General features: G+C 43.6%; 1 protein-coding gene across 8 annotated transcripts in view; it reads left to right on the top strand.

Annotated features, from left to right (window-relative positions):
- LOC136098189 (meiosis-specific coiled-coil domain-containing protein MEIOC-like) overlaps positions 1-16,619 on the top strand; it is a 31,797-nt gene extending 15,178 nt beyond the window's left edge. For 7 of the 8 annotated variants that reach the window (XM_071805418.1, XM_071805420.1, XM_071805421.1 and 4 more), the window contains 6 exons: positions 837-1,003; positions 5,265-5,366; positions 6,854-8,618; positions 10,432-10,566; positions 10,679-10,859; positions 14,322-16,618. In XM_071805418.1, the coding sequence (XP_071661519.1) occupies positions 837-1,003; positions 5,265-5,366; positions 6,854-8,618; positions 10,432-10,566; positions 10,679-10,859; positions 14,322-14,578 (2,607 nt within the window). In that variant the 3' untranslated portion in view covers positions 14,579-16,618. Of the gene's footprint in view, positions 1-836; positions 1,004-5,264; positions 5,367-6,853; positions 8,619-10,431; positions 10,567-10,678; positions 10,860-14,321 lie in introns of all 8 variants that reach the window. The other variant, XM_071805419.1, reaches the window with a different exon arrangement.
- The last annotated feature ends 3,055 nt before the right edge of the window (positions 16,620-19,674 follow it).

Raw genomic sequence — 19,674 nt, 5'->3', positions numbered from 1 at the left:
TGCTCTTTCATTCTCTTATCATCAAATATTTTCTTTCCAAGGAAACTGGAGGTTTTACTCATAGAGTCAAAACTTGCAGAAGTTAATCAACAAGGATCAAGAACCCTGGTGGTGAAGTTGGTCATTAATTATCAATGTGGCCTTGCAGCAGAGGCCACCCCTATGCTGGGCTGTCTCAGCAGGAGTGTAGCCAGTGGGGTGATTGCTGCTATAATTCCCTCTATTTTGCACTTATAAGACCACAGCTGGATACTGTACCCAGTTTGGGGCTCCCCAGTACAAGGAGGATACTGGAGTGAGGTCCCTTCCAGCTCCAAATAGCTTTCTGATATTCTGCTCAAACCTTTATCAGTCACAAATTCTGCCGGGGCAATTCCTAGTTGAGATCCCTCATGAGGTACAGTTCCCCATGGCACTTAGATCTCCGATAATTTATTCCTTGGATGGTAATTCAGTCAGTTTATTAGCAGGGATAATATTTCATCCCTTTGTTTTCTCAGAAGGGATGTGTGTGCCTGGGACATGTGCATTTCTAGTCACATAGGCTGGAAGATTCTGAGCTTGTGGACTTGAACTTACAATGTGAGATCTGTAGAGAATTCCTATTATTGTATAGCAAGTAACTTTTATTATATCCTTATTTCTTTTTAGAAGATGCGTAAGTTTGCCAGATTACTTTAAGACGGGAGAGAACAGATTTTGGACTGTGTCCTGTGGTCATAACTGTGCTTCATTTTCCTGAAAGAACCGTTTATCTCAAGATACAAAAGGAAAGGTTTACTTTGCCTTTACTACTTTATTAAAACATCGTACGTTTCCTTCTCTTTTCAACACAGGTAAACAGCAAGAAGCAAAAAATGGACACTCAATTATTTTCCCCATTATTAGGAGCGATTACCAGTACGTCACCTCCGCTGGAATCTTCCCATCTTTACACCGACTGGTCAGCGTGTGGGGAAGATACTAGCTCCAAAACTGCTTTTCAAGACTGCACAAAGAAACGGTATGAGCATTGTTGGTATGATCCTATGGCGGTGTTCTAGAACACTGAAACTGTTATGGACCAGAGCAAATGGAATTCTGCATTGTTTTAGGAAGAGTTTACAGGATAACTAGAAATTCAGTATATTTTCTTTGCTGTATAATAGTTATCACAGTATCACAGTATCACAGTATGTTTGGGATTGGAAGGGACCTCAAAAGATCATCCAGTCCAATCCCCCTGCTGGAGCAGGAACGCCTAGGTGAGGTCGCACAGGAAGGTGTCCAGGAGGGCTTTGAATGTCTCCAGGGAAGGAGACTCCACAACCTCCCTGGGCAGCCTGTTCCAGTGCTCTGTTACCCTCACTGAGAAGAAGTTCTTTCTCAAATTTAAGTGGAACCTCTTGTGTTCCAGCTTGATCCCATTGCCCCTTGTCCTATCATTGTTTGCCACTGAGAAGAGCCTGGCTCCATCCTCGTGGCACTCACCCTTTATATATTTATAAACATTAATAAGGTCACCCCTCAGTCTCCTCTTCTCCAAACTAAAGAGCCCCAGCTCCCTCAGCCTTTCTTTGTAAGGGAGATGCTCCACTCCCTTAATCATCTTTGTTGCCCTACGCTGGACCCTCTCCAGCAGTTCCCTGTCCTTCTTGAACTGAGGGGCCCAGAACTGGACACAATATTCCAGATGGGGTCTCTCCAGGGCGGAGTAGAGGGGAAGGAGGACCTCTCTCGATCTACTGACCACCCCCCTTGTAATACACCCAAGGATGCCATTGGCCTTCCTGGCCACAAGGGCCTAGTGCTGGCTCATGGTCATCCTGTTGTCCACCAGGACCCCCAGGTCCCTTTCCCCTACACTGCTCTCTAATAGGTCATGCCCCAACCTATACTGGAACTTGGGATTGTTCCTGCCCAGATAGACGTTGTGAAAATGGTAGGGGGTCTTTGTGTGTATAGATGTGTTTATATGGAAGGACAGTTTAAAATTTGCAGAGTACTGCATGTAGGAAATGAAATGGGAAACAGCCATATTTAATTGAAAACTACATAAGGGTAAAAACCACTCTCCTTCCGTGCCTCCCATCCCTCAGTACTGTTGCTTCTAATGATCCTGCTTGATAACGTGGAGTATTTCCTGGAACATGAGCAATGCAGAGAGAATTAGAGCCCAGCCTGCTGTCGTTTTGTGCTGTTAATAGAACGCACTCAAGTTCAATTTTAAATTAAAATCGTTTTTGTAGTTTCGGATGCTGAATGAACGCAAAGGGTCTTTGTTACTTGAATCACAAAGCGTTTTTATTCCCCTGGAGGAATCTGTTCTGCCCAAGTCTTGGCTGTTGCAGATGATTCTGATCATCCAGTTGTAATGCAGTAAAATTATTAAAGGTGCAGAGAAGGGCAGCGAGACAGGACAGGGCTTTGAAAGCTTCTATGACAATGGAGAGTAAATAAATCTACTCTTCAGTTCTGATAAATCAGCTCTGCAGATTTCTATAAAATCAGGAATGGTAAGAGGATCGCAAGGTACAGGGAATGATTATTTCAGTCCAGAAACTAAGGGATACTCACTGGAATAATTGGTTCTGTCTTTCAATTGTATATCTTATGTACAGCAGTTGAAATTGTAATGTTTCTATTCCAGCCTTAGAAATGCATAAGCAATTATTTCATATTAAGCTTCCCACGCCCTTTTTTTTTCATCTGAATTCCAAGTGCTGGCAACATATTTGTGGAGGTTGGTTGGTACAGACTGGGACAGCGGCTTTTGACACCAATGATGTTGCTGTTGGCGTTTCTAATATCAATCTCGCTGCTTTTTTTTATCGCTTACCTAATAAAAAAGAAAAGTTTGAGGTGGAGAGAAGTGGTAGTTCACTGGTTCACAAGATGCTGAAAGGTAGCAGTTAAAGAAGATAGAAGCATTGCAAAGAAGCATGTCTGCCTTGACTTGAGTAAGGCACTTGACACAGTGTCCCACAGCATCCTCACAGCTACACTGAGGGAGTGCGGTCTGGATGAGTGGGTAGTGAGGTGGACTGTGAACTGACTGAAGGGAGGAAGCCAGAGAGTCGTGGTCAATGGGGCAGAGTCCAGTTGAGGCCTGGATCCAGTGCAGTGCCTCAGGGGTCAGTACTGGGACTGGTATTATCCAATATATTCATCAACGATTTGGACAAGGGAATAGAGTGACTGTCAGTAAGTTTGCTGGTGACACCAAGCTGGGAGGAGTGGCTGACACTGGAAGCTGTGCTGCCATCAGAGACCTGGACAGGCTGGAGAGTTGGACAGGGAAAAATACAATGAAATAGAACAAGGGCAAGTGTAGAGTCTTGAATCTGGGCAGGAACAACCCCAGGTTCCAGTATAAGTTGGGCAATGACCTATTAGAGAGCAGTGTAGGGGAAAGGGACCTGGGAGTCCTGGGGCCAGCAGGGTGAGCATGAGCCAGCACTGGGCCCTTGTGGCCAGGAAGGCCAATGGTACCTGGGGTGGGTTAGAAGTGACGTGGTCAGTAGGTCAGAGAGGTTCTCCTGCCCCTCTACTCTGCCCTGGGGAGACCACAGCTGGAGTATTGTGTTCAGTTCAGGGCCCCTCAGGTCAGGAAAGAGATTGAAGTGCTGGAGCGGGTCCAGAGAAGCACAAGAAGACTGGGGAAGGGACTTGAACACAAGCCCTATGGGGAGAGGCTGAGGGAGCTGGGCTTGTTTAGTCTGGAGAAGAGGAGGCTTAGAGCTGAGCTCAGCACTCTCTAGAACGACCTGAAGGGCAGTTCTAGCCAGGTGGGGTCTGGGCTCTTCTCCCAGGCAGTCAGCAATAGGACAAGGGGGCATGGGCTTCAACTCTGCCAGGGGAAATTGAGGCTGGAGATTAGAAAGCAATTCTGTGCAGAGAGAGTGGTCAGCATTGGAATGGCTGCCCAGGGAGGTGCTGGACTCACCGGCCCTGGAGGTTTTTAAACTGAGATTGAACATGGCACTTAGTGCCATGATCTGGTCAATGGACTGGAGCTGGACCAAGGGTTGGACTGGATGAGCTCTGAGGTCTTTTCCAACCCAGTTGATTCTGTGATTCTGTGAATTTCATTTTTAATTCCCGTGCCGCATTGTAAATCGACTCTGATCCCTCCTTTGCTGCAAGTCACATAGACACAAGCTGTCATCTGCGATCTGCAGTTGGTTGCTGACACTGGAGGCAAACAGGCCTTCTTTAAAAATAATAGTTTAAAATTGCCATCTGGCAAAGACACGGAAGAGATCCACTTACCAAATAGTAGTTACAGACCTGCATTCATAAAACAGTTCCAAGAATCTTTGCACTTATGTATGTTCTAAACAAATCACATAGACCAGGTTCCTTCCAGTGGAAGAATAGTCATGGAATAAATAATAGAGTTAACTAAAGTCAAAATGTGGTGAGGTTATAAAAGCTAGAAAGGCTTAAGTGGCTCATTTTCGCTGTGGTGAGAGATTAATAAGGTGACAATTGTAATAGTTTATCCCACTTTTTACAGTCTTTGTTAATCTATAAAATCAGCATGAGTGGTTATGTGGAAGCGTTGGCAGAGGATGTGGTCTGGATAAGCTGATACCAGGAGAGATCTTCAGGGACACTGAAGCCAATCAGGCCAATGACAACGGCATGATGAATGAAATTTATTGAAGCAAAGTGCATGTTAGAGGGAAGGAGATCTTAACAGCGTTATGTTCTGATTAACTTTTGAGTGAGAGTTCGTTGTCATTGCAGACACCTTGGTAAACATCTCATTTTACACCTGAAGTAAGAGAGAAAAGCTGTGCTGTTGTAAGCACAGTGATGGTCAAACACCTTTTGTGTTCATCAGGAATATTTAATGACATTTTGACCAACTCCTTTCTAAAACGGGATTGAAAAGTGATTCGATTGAATTGTACGGTAATTTTGTTGAGATTCAAATAATGATATGGAAGTAGCTAAAATAGATTCTGCAAGATTTTGAGGAGATTGATTGTATTTACTCTTTAAACACAGTGTTTTCACATAGCAGCTCGAGAAGTCTCTGCTAAAGCAAGACTGTAGGAAAATAGTTTTACTTCATTTAGGCTGTAAAATTCACCCATGCAGGAAGAGATTTCTATAGATGGGTGCTGAGAATACATTACATTCAGAACATTCAGCAGATGCTGCTAAAATGTATTAAAGGTTTAATGCTTTACTTTTCCTTTTGCCTTTTTTTGATGAGAGAACATGCATTTTATTTATTTAGGCTTTTATATATATATACATATATATGTTTTCAGGGCACCAATAAATCTGCCTTATTCTGGCAATGGTCCTGATATGTTTGGGCTGGTGTCAAGCATTTTAGAGGAGCCAAGCAAGCCAGAACCGGTTACAGATTGGTAAGTTTGCTCTCAAAGCTGTTTTATGTTGCATGTTGGTTTTTATGTCCTTCTGTCACACAGATATGATACACATTTAGAATTATTTCACAGAGTTTAGTAACAAAGGTCTTATCAATCCCCTTGAAATGTAAAAGTGCCTTTCTTTACTTCAATTGCCAGAAATAAAAAAAGCAACAAACAGCTAGAAAGTCTTCCATCAGCCTGCAAAATTTGAGGAAAAATAAAAACAGTCTCATTTTAAGCGGTGGGGAGTTGACTGAATAGAGTCAAATCTAAAATATTTAATAAATCCAAACAAACTCAGCGGTTCTGTATTATTCAAGATATTCATCAATGATTTGGATGAGGGAATAGAGTGACTGTCAGCAAGTTTGCTGATGACACCAAGCTGGGAGGAGTGGCTGGCACTGGAAGCTGTGCTGCCATCCAGAGACCTGGACAGGCTGGAGAGCTGGGCGGGAAAAATTTAATGAAATAGAACAAGGGCAAGTGTAGAGTCTTGAATGTGGGCAGGAACAGCCCCAGGTTCCAGTGTAAGTTGGGGAATGACCTATTAGAGAGCAGTGTAGGGGAAAGGGACCTGGGGGTCCTGGGGACAGCAGGGTGGCCATGAGCCAGCACTGGGCCCTTGTGGCCAGGAAGGCCAATGGTACCTGGGGTGGGTTAGAAGGGGGTGGTCAGTAGGTCAGAGAGGTTCTCCTGCCCCTCTGCTCTGCCCTGGTGAGACCACAGCTGGAATATTGTGTCCAGTTGTGGCCCCTCAGTTCCAGAAGGACAGGGAACTGCTGGAGAGAGTCCAGCGCAGCCACCAAGATGCTGAAGGGAGTGGAGCATCTCCTGTGTGAGGAAAGGCTGAGGGAGCTGGGGCTCTGGAGCTGGAGAAGAGGAGACTGAGGGGTGACCTCATTCATGTTTACAGATATAGAAAGGGTGAGTGTCAGGAGGATGGAGCCAGGCTCTTCTCGGTGACAACCAATGATAGGACAAGGGGTAATGGGTACAAACTGGAGCACAGGAGGTTCCACTTAAATTTGAGAAGAAACTTCTTCCTGGTGAGGGTGTCAGAGCCTGGCCCAGGCTGCCCAGGGAGGTTGTGGAGTCTCCTTCTCTGCAGACATTCAAACCCGCCTGGACACCTTCCTGTGGAACCTCAGCTGGGTGTTCCTGCTCCATGGGGGGATTGCACTGGATGAGCTTTCCAGGTCCCTTCCAATCCCTGACATTCTGGGATTCTGTGATTCTATGTGAATATATGCAGTAAAAACAATAGCGATCATAATTGGTGGTCAGATTCTACATTAACATTTACTCACCTACAGCAGGAATATTTTTTCCCTCCCCTTATATTTTGGAGGAGGACTGTGGAAGTTTAACCAAGAATGTAACGGAGGAAATGTGTGTGGAAGGGGTGTAACTGTGAGATGTGAACTGTTTTAACATAATATTTTAAATAATTACAGGAGGTTTGTTTAACTTTGTTACAGGAATTCTCTTTCCAGATTGTTTCCACCTCTGTGGACCCCTGATCTTGGAAGCAATGGTGAATTCTCAGGCCTCTCATTGAAGCACTATGTTGAAAATCAGGATTTTTCAAACCTGGTGGGCTCACAGAACCACTGTCAGGAACACTTGCAAAAGCCTCACGACGTGGAGATGTTACACAGAAATCTGGAAGATCTTCATTTCCTGGAGTCTTGGCTTTCTCCATCTGGCCCTTGTGCTCAGCCTGATAAGAATGTGAAGAAGAGTTCCCCTTTGCAAAATAATACTACAGTTCACCAAGAAGGGTTTTCTTTTCAAAATGTAGACTATAATCAGCATTTGTGCAGTTATGACCATGTGAGGTTCAATGGAGACTATGACGGTTCCAATTGTAGCGCTTTTTTGTCTCAGAACAGAACAAAAGGAGGCGCTGGTGTTCAGGAAGAGCATTGGAAAAATGTCAGAGTGAGAGGCAAAGTTGTCAACAATGATACTCGAGAACGAACTAAATATCCCCCTGATCTTTCCAATCAGCCTGTTGATGACTCTTGGGATAAAGTGTCCCAGGACAACCTCTTGTTTTCTAAGAAATATGAAAACTTCATGGCTGCTCATAAATTACAGTCATCTGTTCATCCATCACTGAACGTTTTCAATCAGCTCCCTAAAGGAAATCATTTTTGTGGAGGGACCAACAGAAAACCGCAGGAAACCCATGTGCAAAACGGTCGTCAACCCCTGGGGGATGTTTTTAATAACAACGAATGCAAGATCCGTATTAATCCTAAAGAATGCTCTCATAAAGTTTCTGAACGTGGTTTATCTGTAAAAAACATTGTGCAAAATGGGAATTATTCATCGTACCATGGATGCACGTGGTTGGATGGGGAAACTGCAAGTCCGAGAACTACATTGGGTATCACGTATGGAAAGCAAGTGGTGACAAGTCCTCTGTCTTCAGAGGTGTCAACTACATCTGGGGGTTCCCCCACCCATCAGTCTGTAGCACAGTCCTACTACTCGCAGATCTTACCAAGGAAAGATGGAAGGTTACAAATATCCAATGGTCTTTCTAATGATTTGCGAATTTCTAACTTCATCTCGGAAAATCGGAAGCAAATGAAACACGTCGGGCGATCACAGCAGGATTCGTTGGCTAATAAGGACAGCCAATACCATAAATTCCCTCTTTGTTTTTCATCTGACTGGTTAATGCAGCAGAATGGTGGAGGTGAGAACCCTGATAAATACCACAGGTTTCCAAAAAAGCAGACCCAAGAAAATAGTTATAAAGATGATAGAAAAGGCAGAAAGAATTGGATTCCTCATTTTGGGTATTCAACCCCAAACCATCAACAGCTCAATGTGTTTGGAAAAAGCCACGAACAGAGCGGTGGTAGCATGTCAAATTTCATCAATCCTTCTTTTCTTCCTTCTTTACCATTAATGACTGATTTTAAGCAAAACCCCAGCTTTCCCCCGTTTAACCACCATCTGTTTTCATCAGCAAATAATTTTGGTTTTGCTTCGTCACCGTTTCCATTCTCAGAACTCGTTGATCTTTTCCATTATGATGATTTCAACCACTTGAATCCCTTCATCAGCGATTTCTTTTGTGGGGAAATAGCTGTGCCGTACTTGGCCTTTCCAACAGCATTTAACAAGTACAGACCTCCAAGAAATCGCAGTGGACCCGCTAATGAGCTTCATCTGCGACTGGAGGAGTGTTGTGAGCAGTGGAGAGCTCTGGAGAAAGAGAGAAACAAGGTAAAACACAACTCACAATAATTCATATCAAAGCAGGTGATCGTAAGAAAGAGTTTATAGAGTCACTCTTCTTGAGGACGTGATTCTCTTGTCACACTGTTAGTTTTAGATAATTAGAACAGCGTCTACAACACCTGCTTTGAGTATAATGTGTGTATTTTTTGACATCACTGCTTGTAAATTGTGTGTGGTTTGAACTTCAGTTTCTAAGTCTGTTTCCCCTTTGAGCTGCTAATGCAACATTTCTCTATTAACCTACAATATTTGCTACAACAGATGTCATAATGTAGCTGCCCAAATCACTGAATTGTTGTTAGCTTGCGTGCTTTTTGTTTCTATGGTCAATAAAAGATCATTAGTTGTTGTTAATTCACTAGGCCTTTGCTACAGTTCTAGAACCACCAGCCATATACAGTGATATATCAGATGGTTTTTAACATACTGGCATTGTATAGACCTAAATGCTCGAAATGTTCATATTGCAGCTTGGTTGGACTGATCTCTTTTCTTGTCTCTCATTCCTTCTCTCCAACTAACTCAAGTATTATAAACCCAGACTCACCTTTTTCCTGCAGAGTCATCCAAGGAGAGAAACTTTTGTGGTGTGTATTTTCTTTTTTTTTCTGTCAGTGATACAGCGGTGCCTTTCCCTTATTCTTTTTTTTGCTAAATCTTTGGGGTAGTAAAAAGAAAAGCAAGAGGGAGAATCCTGGGCACAGCTGTAGAGAAAACATAGAGTGTTCTCACAGAATCCCAGAATGTCAGGGGTTGGAAGGGACCTGGAAAGCTCATCCAGTGCAATCCCCCCATGGAGCAGGAACACCCAGCTGAGGTTCCACAGGAAGGTGTCCAGGCGGGTTTGAATGTCTGCAGAGAAGGAGACTCCACAACCTCCCTGGGCAGCCTGGGCAGGCTCTGGCACCCTCACCTCATATTTAAATGGAACCTCTTGTGTTCTATTTTGAACCCACTGCACCTTTTCCTGTCACTGGTTGTCACCGAGAAGAGCCTGGCTCCATCCTCCTGACACTCACCCTTTGTATATCTGTAAACATCAATGAGTCCCCCCTCAGTCTCCTCTTCTCCAGCTCCAGAGCCCCAGCTCCCTCAGCCTTTCCTCACACGGGAGATGCTCCACTCCCTTCAGCATCTTGGTGGCTGCGCTGGACTCTCTGCAGCAGTTCCCTGTCCTTCTGGAGCTGAGGGGCCACAACTGGACACAATATTCCAGGTGTGGTCTCCCCAGGGCAGAGCAGAGGGGCAGGAGAACCTCTCTGACCTACTGACCACCCCCTTCTAACCCACCCCAGGTACCATTGGCTTCCTGGCCACAAGGGCCCAGTGCTGGCTCATGCTCACCCTGCTGTCCCCAGGACTCCCAGGTCCCTTTCCCCTACACTGCTCTCTAATAGCTCATTCCCCAACTTACACTGGAACCTGGGGTTGTTCTTGCCCAGATTCAAGACTCTACACTTGCCCTTGTTCTATTTCATTATATTTTCCCCGCCCAGCTCTCCAGCCTGTCCAGGTCTCTGATGGTAGCACAGCTTCCAGTGTCAACCACTGCTCCCAGCTTGGTGTCATCAGCAAACTTGCTGACAGTCACTCTATTCCCTCGTCCAAATCACTGATGAATATATTGAATAATACCGGCCCCAGTACTGACCCCTGAGGCACTGCACTGGATCCAGACCTCAACTGGACTCTGCCCCATATGCTTGTATTGCAACGTATTTGCAAATCTAAAACACCTCAGAAACATGGATTGTAGTATTGTAGAAACATTTACAATGGCTATTTATTTCCCCTCCAGACTGAGGCTCACCTTGCAAGAAACTTCCCAGGAAAGCGCGTATCTAGTTCAAACAACATCCCTGTGTCCAGACTCCCCGCCAACCCATCACGCGTCGATCGTTTGATTGTCGACCAACTACGAGAACAAGCCAGGGTAGGGCTGCTTGAACTAGAATTCCTCATTTTATTTGTGTTTTATGTTTGTCTAATGAAGACTTATAAATACTTAGAGATTTATTGGGGTTTTTTTTCAATGTATTTGGCAGGTGGTCACATTAATAGGGAAAATGGAAAGGCTTCGTGGTTCCCCTGTACACGGTAACGTCTCTGCTGCGCTGGAACGCCATCTGGAAACCATTCGCGTCGCACAGGCGAGGCGTAAGGATGAGATTATTAATGCTGCTAATTCACAGAGACAAGGAGCACCACGTTACAATAGTGAGAAAGGTAACTGCTTTCTGTTCCTTTAGCTTTCAAAGCCTTTCCGAAGAGATAACTGTGCAAATGCGCCCTTTGGAATGCGCAGGTTTGAGGTACGCAGCGCTTACTGTAGCCTCAGCAAAAAAAGTTTGTAAATATAAACCTGCCACTTTTTAAAAGCCTTTAAATTGTTTGAAGAGATCTTTTTTTCTTTTGCTGTTACTAGTTTAAACATTCTCCCCTTGAACCTTAAAGAACAGTTCAGTGCTATTATATAACATTATATACGTTAGATAATCAGAAGTAGTTGTCCTAAAAGTAAAAATACACTTGTTTTTAAACAAGTTGGATTTCATTTTATTTTTCAGTGATATTGCCAGTCTCTTGGCTTATAAACCAAAATAAATGTATTGCTGCTGTGTTAATTGATTGTGTCTGTCTACCTCATCTAGATAACAGAAACGCCAGAAATTAGCTTTTTACAATTCCCAGCTTCTGTTGAAGTAAAGGCAGAATAATTTGCAGCAGTAGTATGTAATTCTGTAGAACTAATGCAAAACTAGGACAAATTGCATTGCTTTCTAATAGCACAGTGTGATAACTTGCCATTCAGTATAATCACAGAATCGACTGGGTTGGAAAAGACCTCAGAGATCATCCAGTCCAACCCTTGGTCCAACTCCAGTCCATTGACCAGATCATGGCACTAAGTGCCATGTCCAGTCTCAGTTTAAAAACCTCCAGGGCCGGTGAGTCCAGCACCTCCCTGGGCAGCCATTCCAATGCTGACCACTCTCTCTGCACAGAATTGCTTTCTAATCTCCAGCCTCAATTTCCCCTGGCAGAGTTGAAGCCCATGCCCCCTTGTCCTATTGCTGACTGCCTGGGAGAAGAGCCCAGTCCCCACCTGGCTAGAACTGCCCTTCAGGTCGTTCTAGAGAGTGCTGAGCTGAGCTCTAAGCCTCCTCTTCTCCAGACTAAACAACCTCAACTCCCTCAGCCTCTCCCCATAGGGCTTGTGTTCAAGTCCCTTCCCCAGTCTTGTTGCTCTTCTCTGGACCCGCTCCAGCACTTCAATCTCTTTCCTGAGCTGAGGGGCCCAGAACTGAACACAATACTCCAGGTGTGGCCTCCCCAATGCAGAATACAGGGGAAGGATCACTGCCCTTGTCCTGCTGACCATGCTGGTTTGGATGCAGGACAGGATACCATTGGCCTTCTTGGCCACCTGGGCACACTGTTGGCTCATGTTGAGCTTCCTGTCCATGAGTCCCCCCAGGTCCCTTTCTGCCTCTCCAGCCACTCTGTGCCAGCCTGGAGCGCTGCAGGGGGTTGTTGTGGCCAAAGTGCAGGACTCGGCACTTGACCTTGTTGAACTTCATCCCATTGGAATTGACCCATGTTTCCAGTCTATCCAGATCCCTCTGCAGAGCCTTCCTGCCTTCCAGCAGCTCCACACTCCTTCCCATCTTGGTGTCATCAGCAAATTTGCTGATGATGGTCTCAATCCCCTCATCTAAATCATCAATAAAGATGTTAAACAGGACTGGACCCAACCCTGACCCCTGGAGACACTACTAGTGACTGGGCACCAGCTGGATGCAGCTCCATTCACCAGCACTCTCTGGGCCTGGCCCTCCAGCCAGTTCTTAACCCAGCAGAGTGTACATGATCATACTGGTGATATTAATACGTACAGGAATTGGGGGACTAAAGGTAAAGCTCATAGTATTTTTCTTCAGAAAATCCTTGTGTCTCAGAAAATTATTTCCAAAGAGCAACACAATTCCTCTGCCTCACCCCACCCTATTTTGGACCTTTTCTCAGCACTGTCCTACATTGTTTTATTTCCTGAACAAATCTGTCAGCATGTGGTTCTTTCAGCTTCCAGCAACATATATGGGATGATTCTTTCTTCTAAGAAGGGGAAGATAAACTGTAAAGAGTGTCAAAATGTTTTGCTTTCAAAAGTTACGTTCCAGACACCTTCCTGATGTTGTTGTCTCCTTAAATTAATAGTCCTGTATGCAAACTAACTTAAAAAAATAGTCCCGAAGTTGTGTAATGTGATGTTAGCTCCAAGTGTAAGCCAGGAAGCAGGTGGAAAAAAAAAGTCCCACAAATGGTGGTTTTTAATAATGGTTTATAGTAAAAGTATAGAGAAGTATAATTTGAACCATCCCATTTCATACTCATTAGAAAAATTGCAATTAGTCTTTTACAGCTAATGGTAACATCGTGAGTGTAGTTACGTTTCTGATGAAGAGCTGCACTAAACACGGTCTAAATCCCATCTCAAAAAGCCTTTAGTCTGTTTTTCCACTGTGAAATACGTTTTCTCTGAGTTCTGCTGGTGGTGACCACATATCCAAAGGGCAAGAAAAAGCCTTTTCTCACTGTTATCTTGGTGGGTATCAGTGCAAGAAAGACAAAGGAAGAAAAAAGGATTGTGTTGTGTTCACCTGGATGGGATTGAGTTGGTAGTTTTACTGATCATACCTGAGTATAGTTTTAGATAGTCCCCTCTGATAACATCAATTAAATGGGCTTAATTGTTGTGTCACGTGCCTCTTGGTGTCACCATTTACTTGCAGGGTGACAAGGAAAATTCACTAAAAGAGAGCTGGTCTTATTTTTAACAAAACCAGGGCGGATGGTTACGCCACTGAATTTTGGACACAATCCTGGTTGCTCTTAGTGCGAGACGTGCCAGCTGTCATTTGCAAGAGAAAAATACTATTAATAACTGATGGAATTCAACTAGGGTAGAGCATTGGCCACCTCCTGAGTAAACTTTGCGTACTGGTGATGAGTTGGAACAATGTCGAGGGTTTGATTGCAGGGTGACAATAAAACTGTGGCAGATGTATCGTTAACCTCCTCTCCCCCTCACCCCCTTCCCACCCAGGACAGATGATTGAGAGGGGAAGAAGGACAGAGAGAAGAGAGTTGGACAAATTAAAACTGTTTTACTAATGCTACTAATAAGAATAGAGAAAATCATACAAAATATACAAAACCAACCTTGAAAGTCTCAACAACTGCGGAGCCAGCACCCAAAGTCCTGGACTGGACTCTGCAGCCAACCGGAGCTGGATTCAGTCTGTCACTAGGCCTCAGTTCGCAGGGACGACTATCAAGGTCCTCTTCTTACGTCGGCCATAAGGAAAAGGGATGAGATCCTCGTGATCTCCCACTTTTATATGAAGTATTCACGTGAATGGGATGTTGTACTCAGTTGATCAGTTTTTGGTCACCTGTTTCTTGTTGCCCCTCTCACGAGAGGTGCATCCATGCTTATCAATAACCTCGCATTCCATTGCTATGTTTACCAAAACATGTATCTGGTTCTCCAGGAAAATGCAGCTAATACGAAGGCTTTAGCTGACAGGCAAACTCACTAAAAGAGAAACTGTTTTTTAACAAAACCAGGACAAACAAATCCATAAATTTTTAATATATTAATATTACCATATTTTTCCGTTGCAGATGTTCTCGCTCTGGCCGCTGCCATTAGAGAGCTGGCGGCTTCCACTCGCAGGGCTCGTACGGCTTTATGGTGCGCGTTGCAGCTGACCCTGCCAAAAACCTCTTCGAACCAGCCGGTTAATTGTGAAGTAGTTGAAAGGGCTTTGCAAGAGCTTTGTCCTCCAAACACAAGCACACAAGAAAAAAGCAGCGTGGAGCACAGACACAAAGGAAGCAAAAAAGAAAAAGCTGCGGAAGCCATGAGGATTCTGGATTAATAATAGCAAATAATAATAATTTAATAATAACAAAAGGGAGGCGGGAGGCTGAGGAAGGACCAAGAGTCCTGCAAAGTGCCATGGAAGGTGTTTTTGATTGGTTATCGAAAAGCAGAAGGTTGGATATAACTGATCAGTGCTGCAGTTGTGTTACTGTGATTCTGCTGTTGAGAGGCACGTCTTGTGCTGGTGTTCATGCAATTTTAATATTGCTGGTATTGCAGTGTCTACTACCTAAGAGTTTTATTATTAAGGCGAACTAAACAATAGTTGAGCATTTCCTTGTGTGCTTCTCCAAAGCTACATATCAGCTGTGAGTCAAGCCATGACCTGAGGAGCCAGATGTGGCAGAACTTAATTATCCTTTTATCCTTAATTTAGCATACTTAAAAAAAAAATCAATATGAAAACTATTCCATAATTATTCAGGGTTTTTTTGCACTGTTATGTAGTTTGTTTAAGTGCCAAAGTGATCAATAAGTGGTTTGCATCCACACTCCTATGTTGTTTTTGCGATGGGGAGTTGGGTTGTTCAGGTTATCACTGATGGTTTGACAAGAATAATCGGTGTTTAATGTGGGTTTAGTGAGATAATTCAGCAGGTGTGCTGCTAATTCAGTTTCCAGCTAAACCAATGTAAACCAAGCTTTTCTATAGCATAATCCATTGAAAATGTTTAGATTTGCAGTAAGTACTGCATCAAAGTGGTAGCAGATGATACAAAACTGTCACTCAGGATTAGAAAGTAGATTTCTTGATTCCTCAGTGAGTTAAAAAACAGTAATTATACAACATAATATGCACTTAATTAAAAAATAGTTTGTTATTAATGTAAATTTGCGATACGATAATTTTCAGAAACATTCCATATTTATTTTAATGTGCTTATTGAATGTTTATTTTAGATTCTATTTTAGTAACGCAAAGTTGGATATTTTGCCAAATCTTCCGAATAATCAGATTTAACAATTTACTCAGGAAATATGTATATTATTATATAAATATAGACATGCTATATGGGGATTTATTTTGGGGGGGGGAGGAAGGGATGTTTGCAAAATATGTACTAGGTTACCAAAGCCGTTTAACTGATTAGTTTTTCGCATGGAATATTTAATATATTTAATTGCCGTTAACTTGTCTCCATTCTGTGGCTTAGATAATCACAAGTGTTACGTATCGCTGTGAATGTGGTGAGGATTAGAAAAGAATGAACCATTCACGTGTTGTTCTTAGAGCACTTAGAAACACTTTAATGCTTTAATAACTGTCTTACTGTTACACGGTCCTAAAAAACAATTAAGGTTTCTAGTTATCAGCAAATTAATGAATGGCCTTGGAGAGCAGTTCTTATTTTAAAAGCGAATTATGTTGGGGATATGAGCAACGTTTGAAAGAGAAAAATGAAGATTTTTATGTTCCGTGGTGGTCAATGTTGAACTTGATGTTTTGTGGATAAAAATATAATTGTTTTCCTATAGATATATGCACTTGGAGAATGTTCCAAATGCAGTTCTGTAGTTTGGGATCTGCTAACTCCAATAGGCCAGTAGTTATTTGCCTTTGTAGGCAAAAGTTGCACAAGCCTCTGTAATTCAAGTTAAAAAGCAAAAGTTAATGGAAATCAGAATCTTAGCATAGTGAGGTAATTTATATTCCTAAAGAAAGTGAATTCAACTTAAAATATTTTCAGCCTTAACCTAAAAATACCGGTAGTGGAGAGATTTATTTTAGTGTGAGTGTTTTCTCCGTGTGCACGTGTGATTTATTTGCACAAACTAATTTAAGAAGGTTAAATTTGCATTTGTGAAACTGATCGACTATACGCCATGGCTCCAAAAAGCCGAGTGTGCAGTATTTCAGTTAATGAATAATTTTGCTTTTCAACAATGATTTGAATTTCTGTTCATGGATCAATTGTAGTCATAGAATCCCAGAATGCCAGGGGTTGGAAGGGCCCTGGAAAGCTCACCCAGTGCAATCCCCCATGGAGCAGGAACACCCAGCTGAGGTTCCACAGGAAGGTGTCCAGGCGGGTTTGAATGTCTGCAGAGAAGGAGACTCCACAACCTCCCTGGGCAGCCTGGGCCAGGCTCTGCCACCCTCACCAGGAAGAAGTTTCTTCTCAAGTTTAAGTGGAACCTTTTGCGTTCCAGTTTGCACCCATTGCCCCTTGTCCTATCATTGGTTGTCACCCAGAAGAGCCTGGCTCCATCCTCCTGACACTCACCCTTTATACATCTGTAAACATGAATGAGTCACCCCTCAGTCTCCTCTTGTCCAGCTCCAGAGCCCCAGCTCCCTCAGCCTTTCCTCACACGGGAGATGCTCCACTCCCTTCAGCATCTTGGTGGCTGCGCTGGACTCTCTCCAGCAGTTCCCTGTCCTTCTGGAACTGAGGGGCCACAACTGGACACAATATTCCAGGTGTGGTCTCCCCAGGGCAGAGCAGAGGGGCAGGAGAACCTCTCTGACCTACTGACCACCCCCTTCTAACCCACCCCAGGTACCATTGGCCTTCCTGGCCACAAGGGCCCAGTGCTGGCTCATGGTCACCCTGCTGTCCCCAGGACCCCCAGGTCCCAGTCCCATGGGATTGTTTTGTAGCAGTGAATGTATAGGGTGTACTAGGTTCTTATTGTATTGCTCTTGTGTTAATTATTATTGTGAAGGAATGTGATCTTAATCAGTTCAGAATATAGTAAATGTGCCTTTAACAGTCTGACTTTCAAACACAGTAAACAGCTGTGTGCTCACTTTGTTTTCAATCGCAGCTTAAAAATGCGTTTACAGAGAATTACAGTGTGGCTGCATTTGGCTGTAGCTCATAATTAATGTTAATTTTGTTCCTGTATATTGATAGACCCCCAGTTGTGGGCTCTTTAACAAGCTCCACAGCTGTGGAGAGTCCCCACATGTCAGAGCTGGTGGGATCACATTTACCTTCTCATGCCCTGCGCTCATATTTCATTTGACTTGCTCCATTTGCTTCGTACAAACCCTGCGTCTTCACATCAAAATTATTTAGTGCCCATTTCCTTAAAATATTTGATTAAGCACAGCTTCAGATTTATAAAGACAGAAGTCGTTTCAGAATGCTTCAGTGCCGTTGCTTTATTACACAACCTTTTATATTTCAGGGGATTAAAAAACTCATTGTATTTCATAAAACCAACCACCTGGAGTTGCAGCAGCTCAGTCATGAAATATATTTGGTGGCCTTGTGTTTAATTTGACTACAATGTGCAAATTCTGTAAGTATCGCACTGAAATTTTGGTATGAGTAAGTCTAAACTATAATGCTACTGGTTTTAGAGACTTGTATGCACATTTTACTGACTTGAATAGAAGCTGAGTTAAGGTAAGAGGTCACACATAAGCCGGAGAGGCGGTTTTGGTTTGGAGTTGGGTTTCAATTGTGGAGCAATCAGGTAAAAACTGAGTTTATTCCCTCCTCCTCTCCTCCACCCCCAGCTTTACTGAGATTCAGTTGTTCTCTTTTAGTGATACTAGATTGCTCCACTTTAAGACAACGGGTTATTTCAAGAGTCCCTCCTCAAGTCAAGATTATTATTAGGCTGTATGTTTTAATAGTTGGTAATTATTGCCGTAAAATCCCAAATTGATAGTCCAGCGCAACACAGATTTAAGAATTACAATTATTTCTATATTCTGTGTAAATAATTGAAGGCTTCTTGTGATTCAACCTGCTTGGTTCCTAGAACTGAAACCAGCCTCGGAGTAAGAACTTGATGTTTTTCTGGATATGGGTTTGGAATTTCTACTTTTCTTCTATATCCAAGTTCTTCTGATGGTGTCTATATAAGCTAAAACTAATCAATTGGTATTAGTTTGTCATAATTTTTATTAGAACAGCATCCGGGGAGATTATATATGTTCATGGTGCTTGTCTCGCTGTGGCCTTTTCCGCAGCGTGTGTATGGCTGTTAGTCCCCAAACTGCTGCTGTTGGTTTGGTTTGTGTGCTGTGATTTTTTTGTTTGTTTGCTTCATTTTTTTCTTTCCGGACTGAATATCCTTCTTTGCTTTTGCTATTTACTACAGCTGCTACTCTTTTTGTACCCAAATATGTATAATTTGGAAATGATTTGCCTTACAGATTGGAAACTGATGCTCCAGTCTTCAGAATAAGTTTCTTATAAGTTTTCTCTTTGGTGAAGTAAACAAACAGCAGAAGATGGAGATTATGTGAGCAGGAGACTTTGTTGAGGTCATTTAGTGTTTTCAGAGAACCTGGAGATAACCCCAACATTTTGTGGAGTGCACCCTAGTTTTAGTCCTTTACGCTTTTCCAGTGGAGACCATGAGCACAGCTTCCTGGCATTATATTTTATTTGCTACCTGGACCTTCTTCCATTCATTTTGGGGAAATAAAGGAGGAAAGGGGAGTTACAAGGAGGAAGGAAGCTCTGAGCACTTCCCATGGGCAGGATCACTTGCCTTCGTGTCTCTTGTGGTCACAAGGGAGAGATCCTGAGGGACCACGAGACTCTTGGCTTCAACTCTTTCCTTTTTCCCCAGCAGCTGCTTGTAGATGCTGTGAGGGTTCCACTTGTGGCAGAGCTGGCTTGTTCTTGTCCCTCTCTGATGGCCACCCATCCACCCTCATGTGGTTGTGTCCCGTGAAATTCAGCTGGACTAGGGCTTGGGGACAGCTGGGTCAGACCAACAGGGCCATGGTCCTCACCCTTGGATGGAGGTCAGACCAACAGGGACATGGTTTTTATATTTGGATGAAGGTCAGACCAACAGGGTCATGGTCCTCACCCTTGGATGGAGCTCAGACCAACGGGGACATGGTCCTTACCCTTGGATGGAGCTCAGACCAACGGGGACATGGTCCTCACCCTTGGATGGAGGTCAGACCAATGGGGACATGGTCCTCACCCTTGGATGGAGCTCAGACCAACGGGGACATGGTCCTCACCCTTGGATGGAGCTCAGACCAACGGGGACATGGTCCTCACCCTTGGATGGAGCTCAGACCAACGGGGACATGGTCCTCACCCTTGGATGGAGCTCAGACCAACGGGGACATGGTCCTCACCCTTGGATGGAGCTCAGACCAACGGGGAC

This window comes from Patagioenas fasciata, chromosome 2 (assembly GCF_037038585.1).
Source record: "Patagioenas fasciata isolate bPatFas1 chromosome 2, bPatFas1.hap1, whole genome shotgun sequence".
Lineage (NCBI taxonomy): Eukaryota > Metazoa > Chordata > Aves > Columbiformes > Columbidae > Patagioenas > Patagioenas fasciata.
This window is presented reverse-complemented; position numbering and strand designations above follow the sequence as displayed.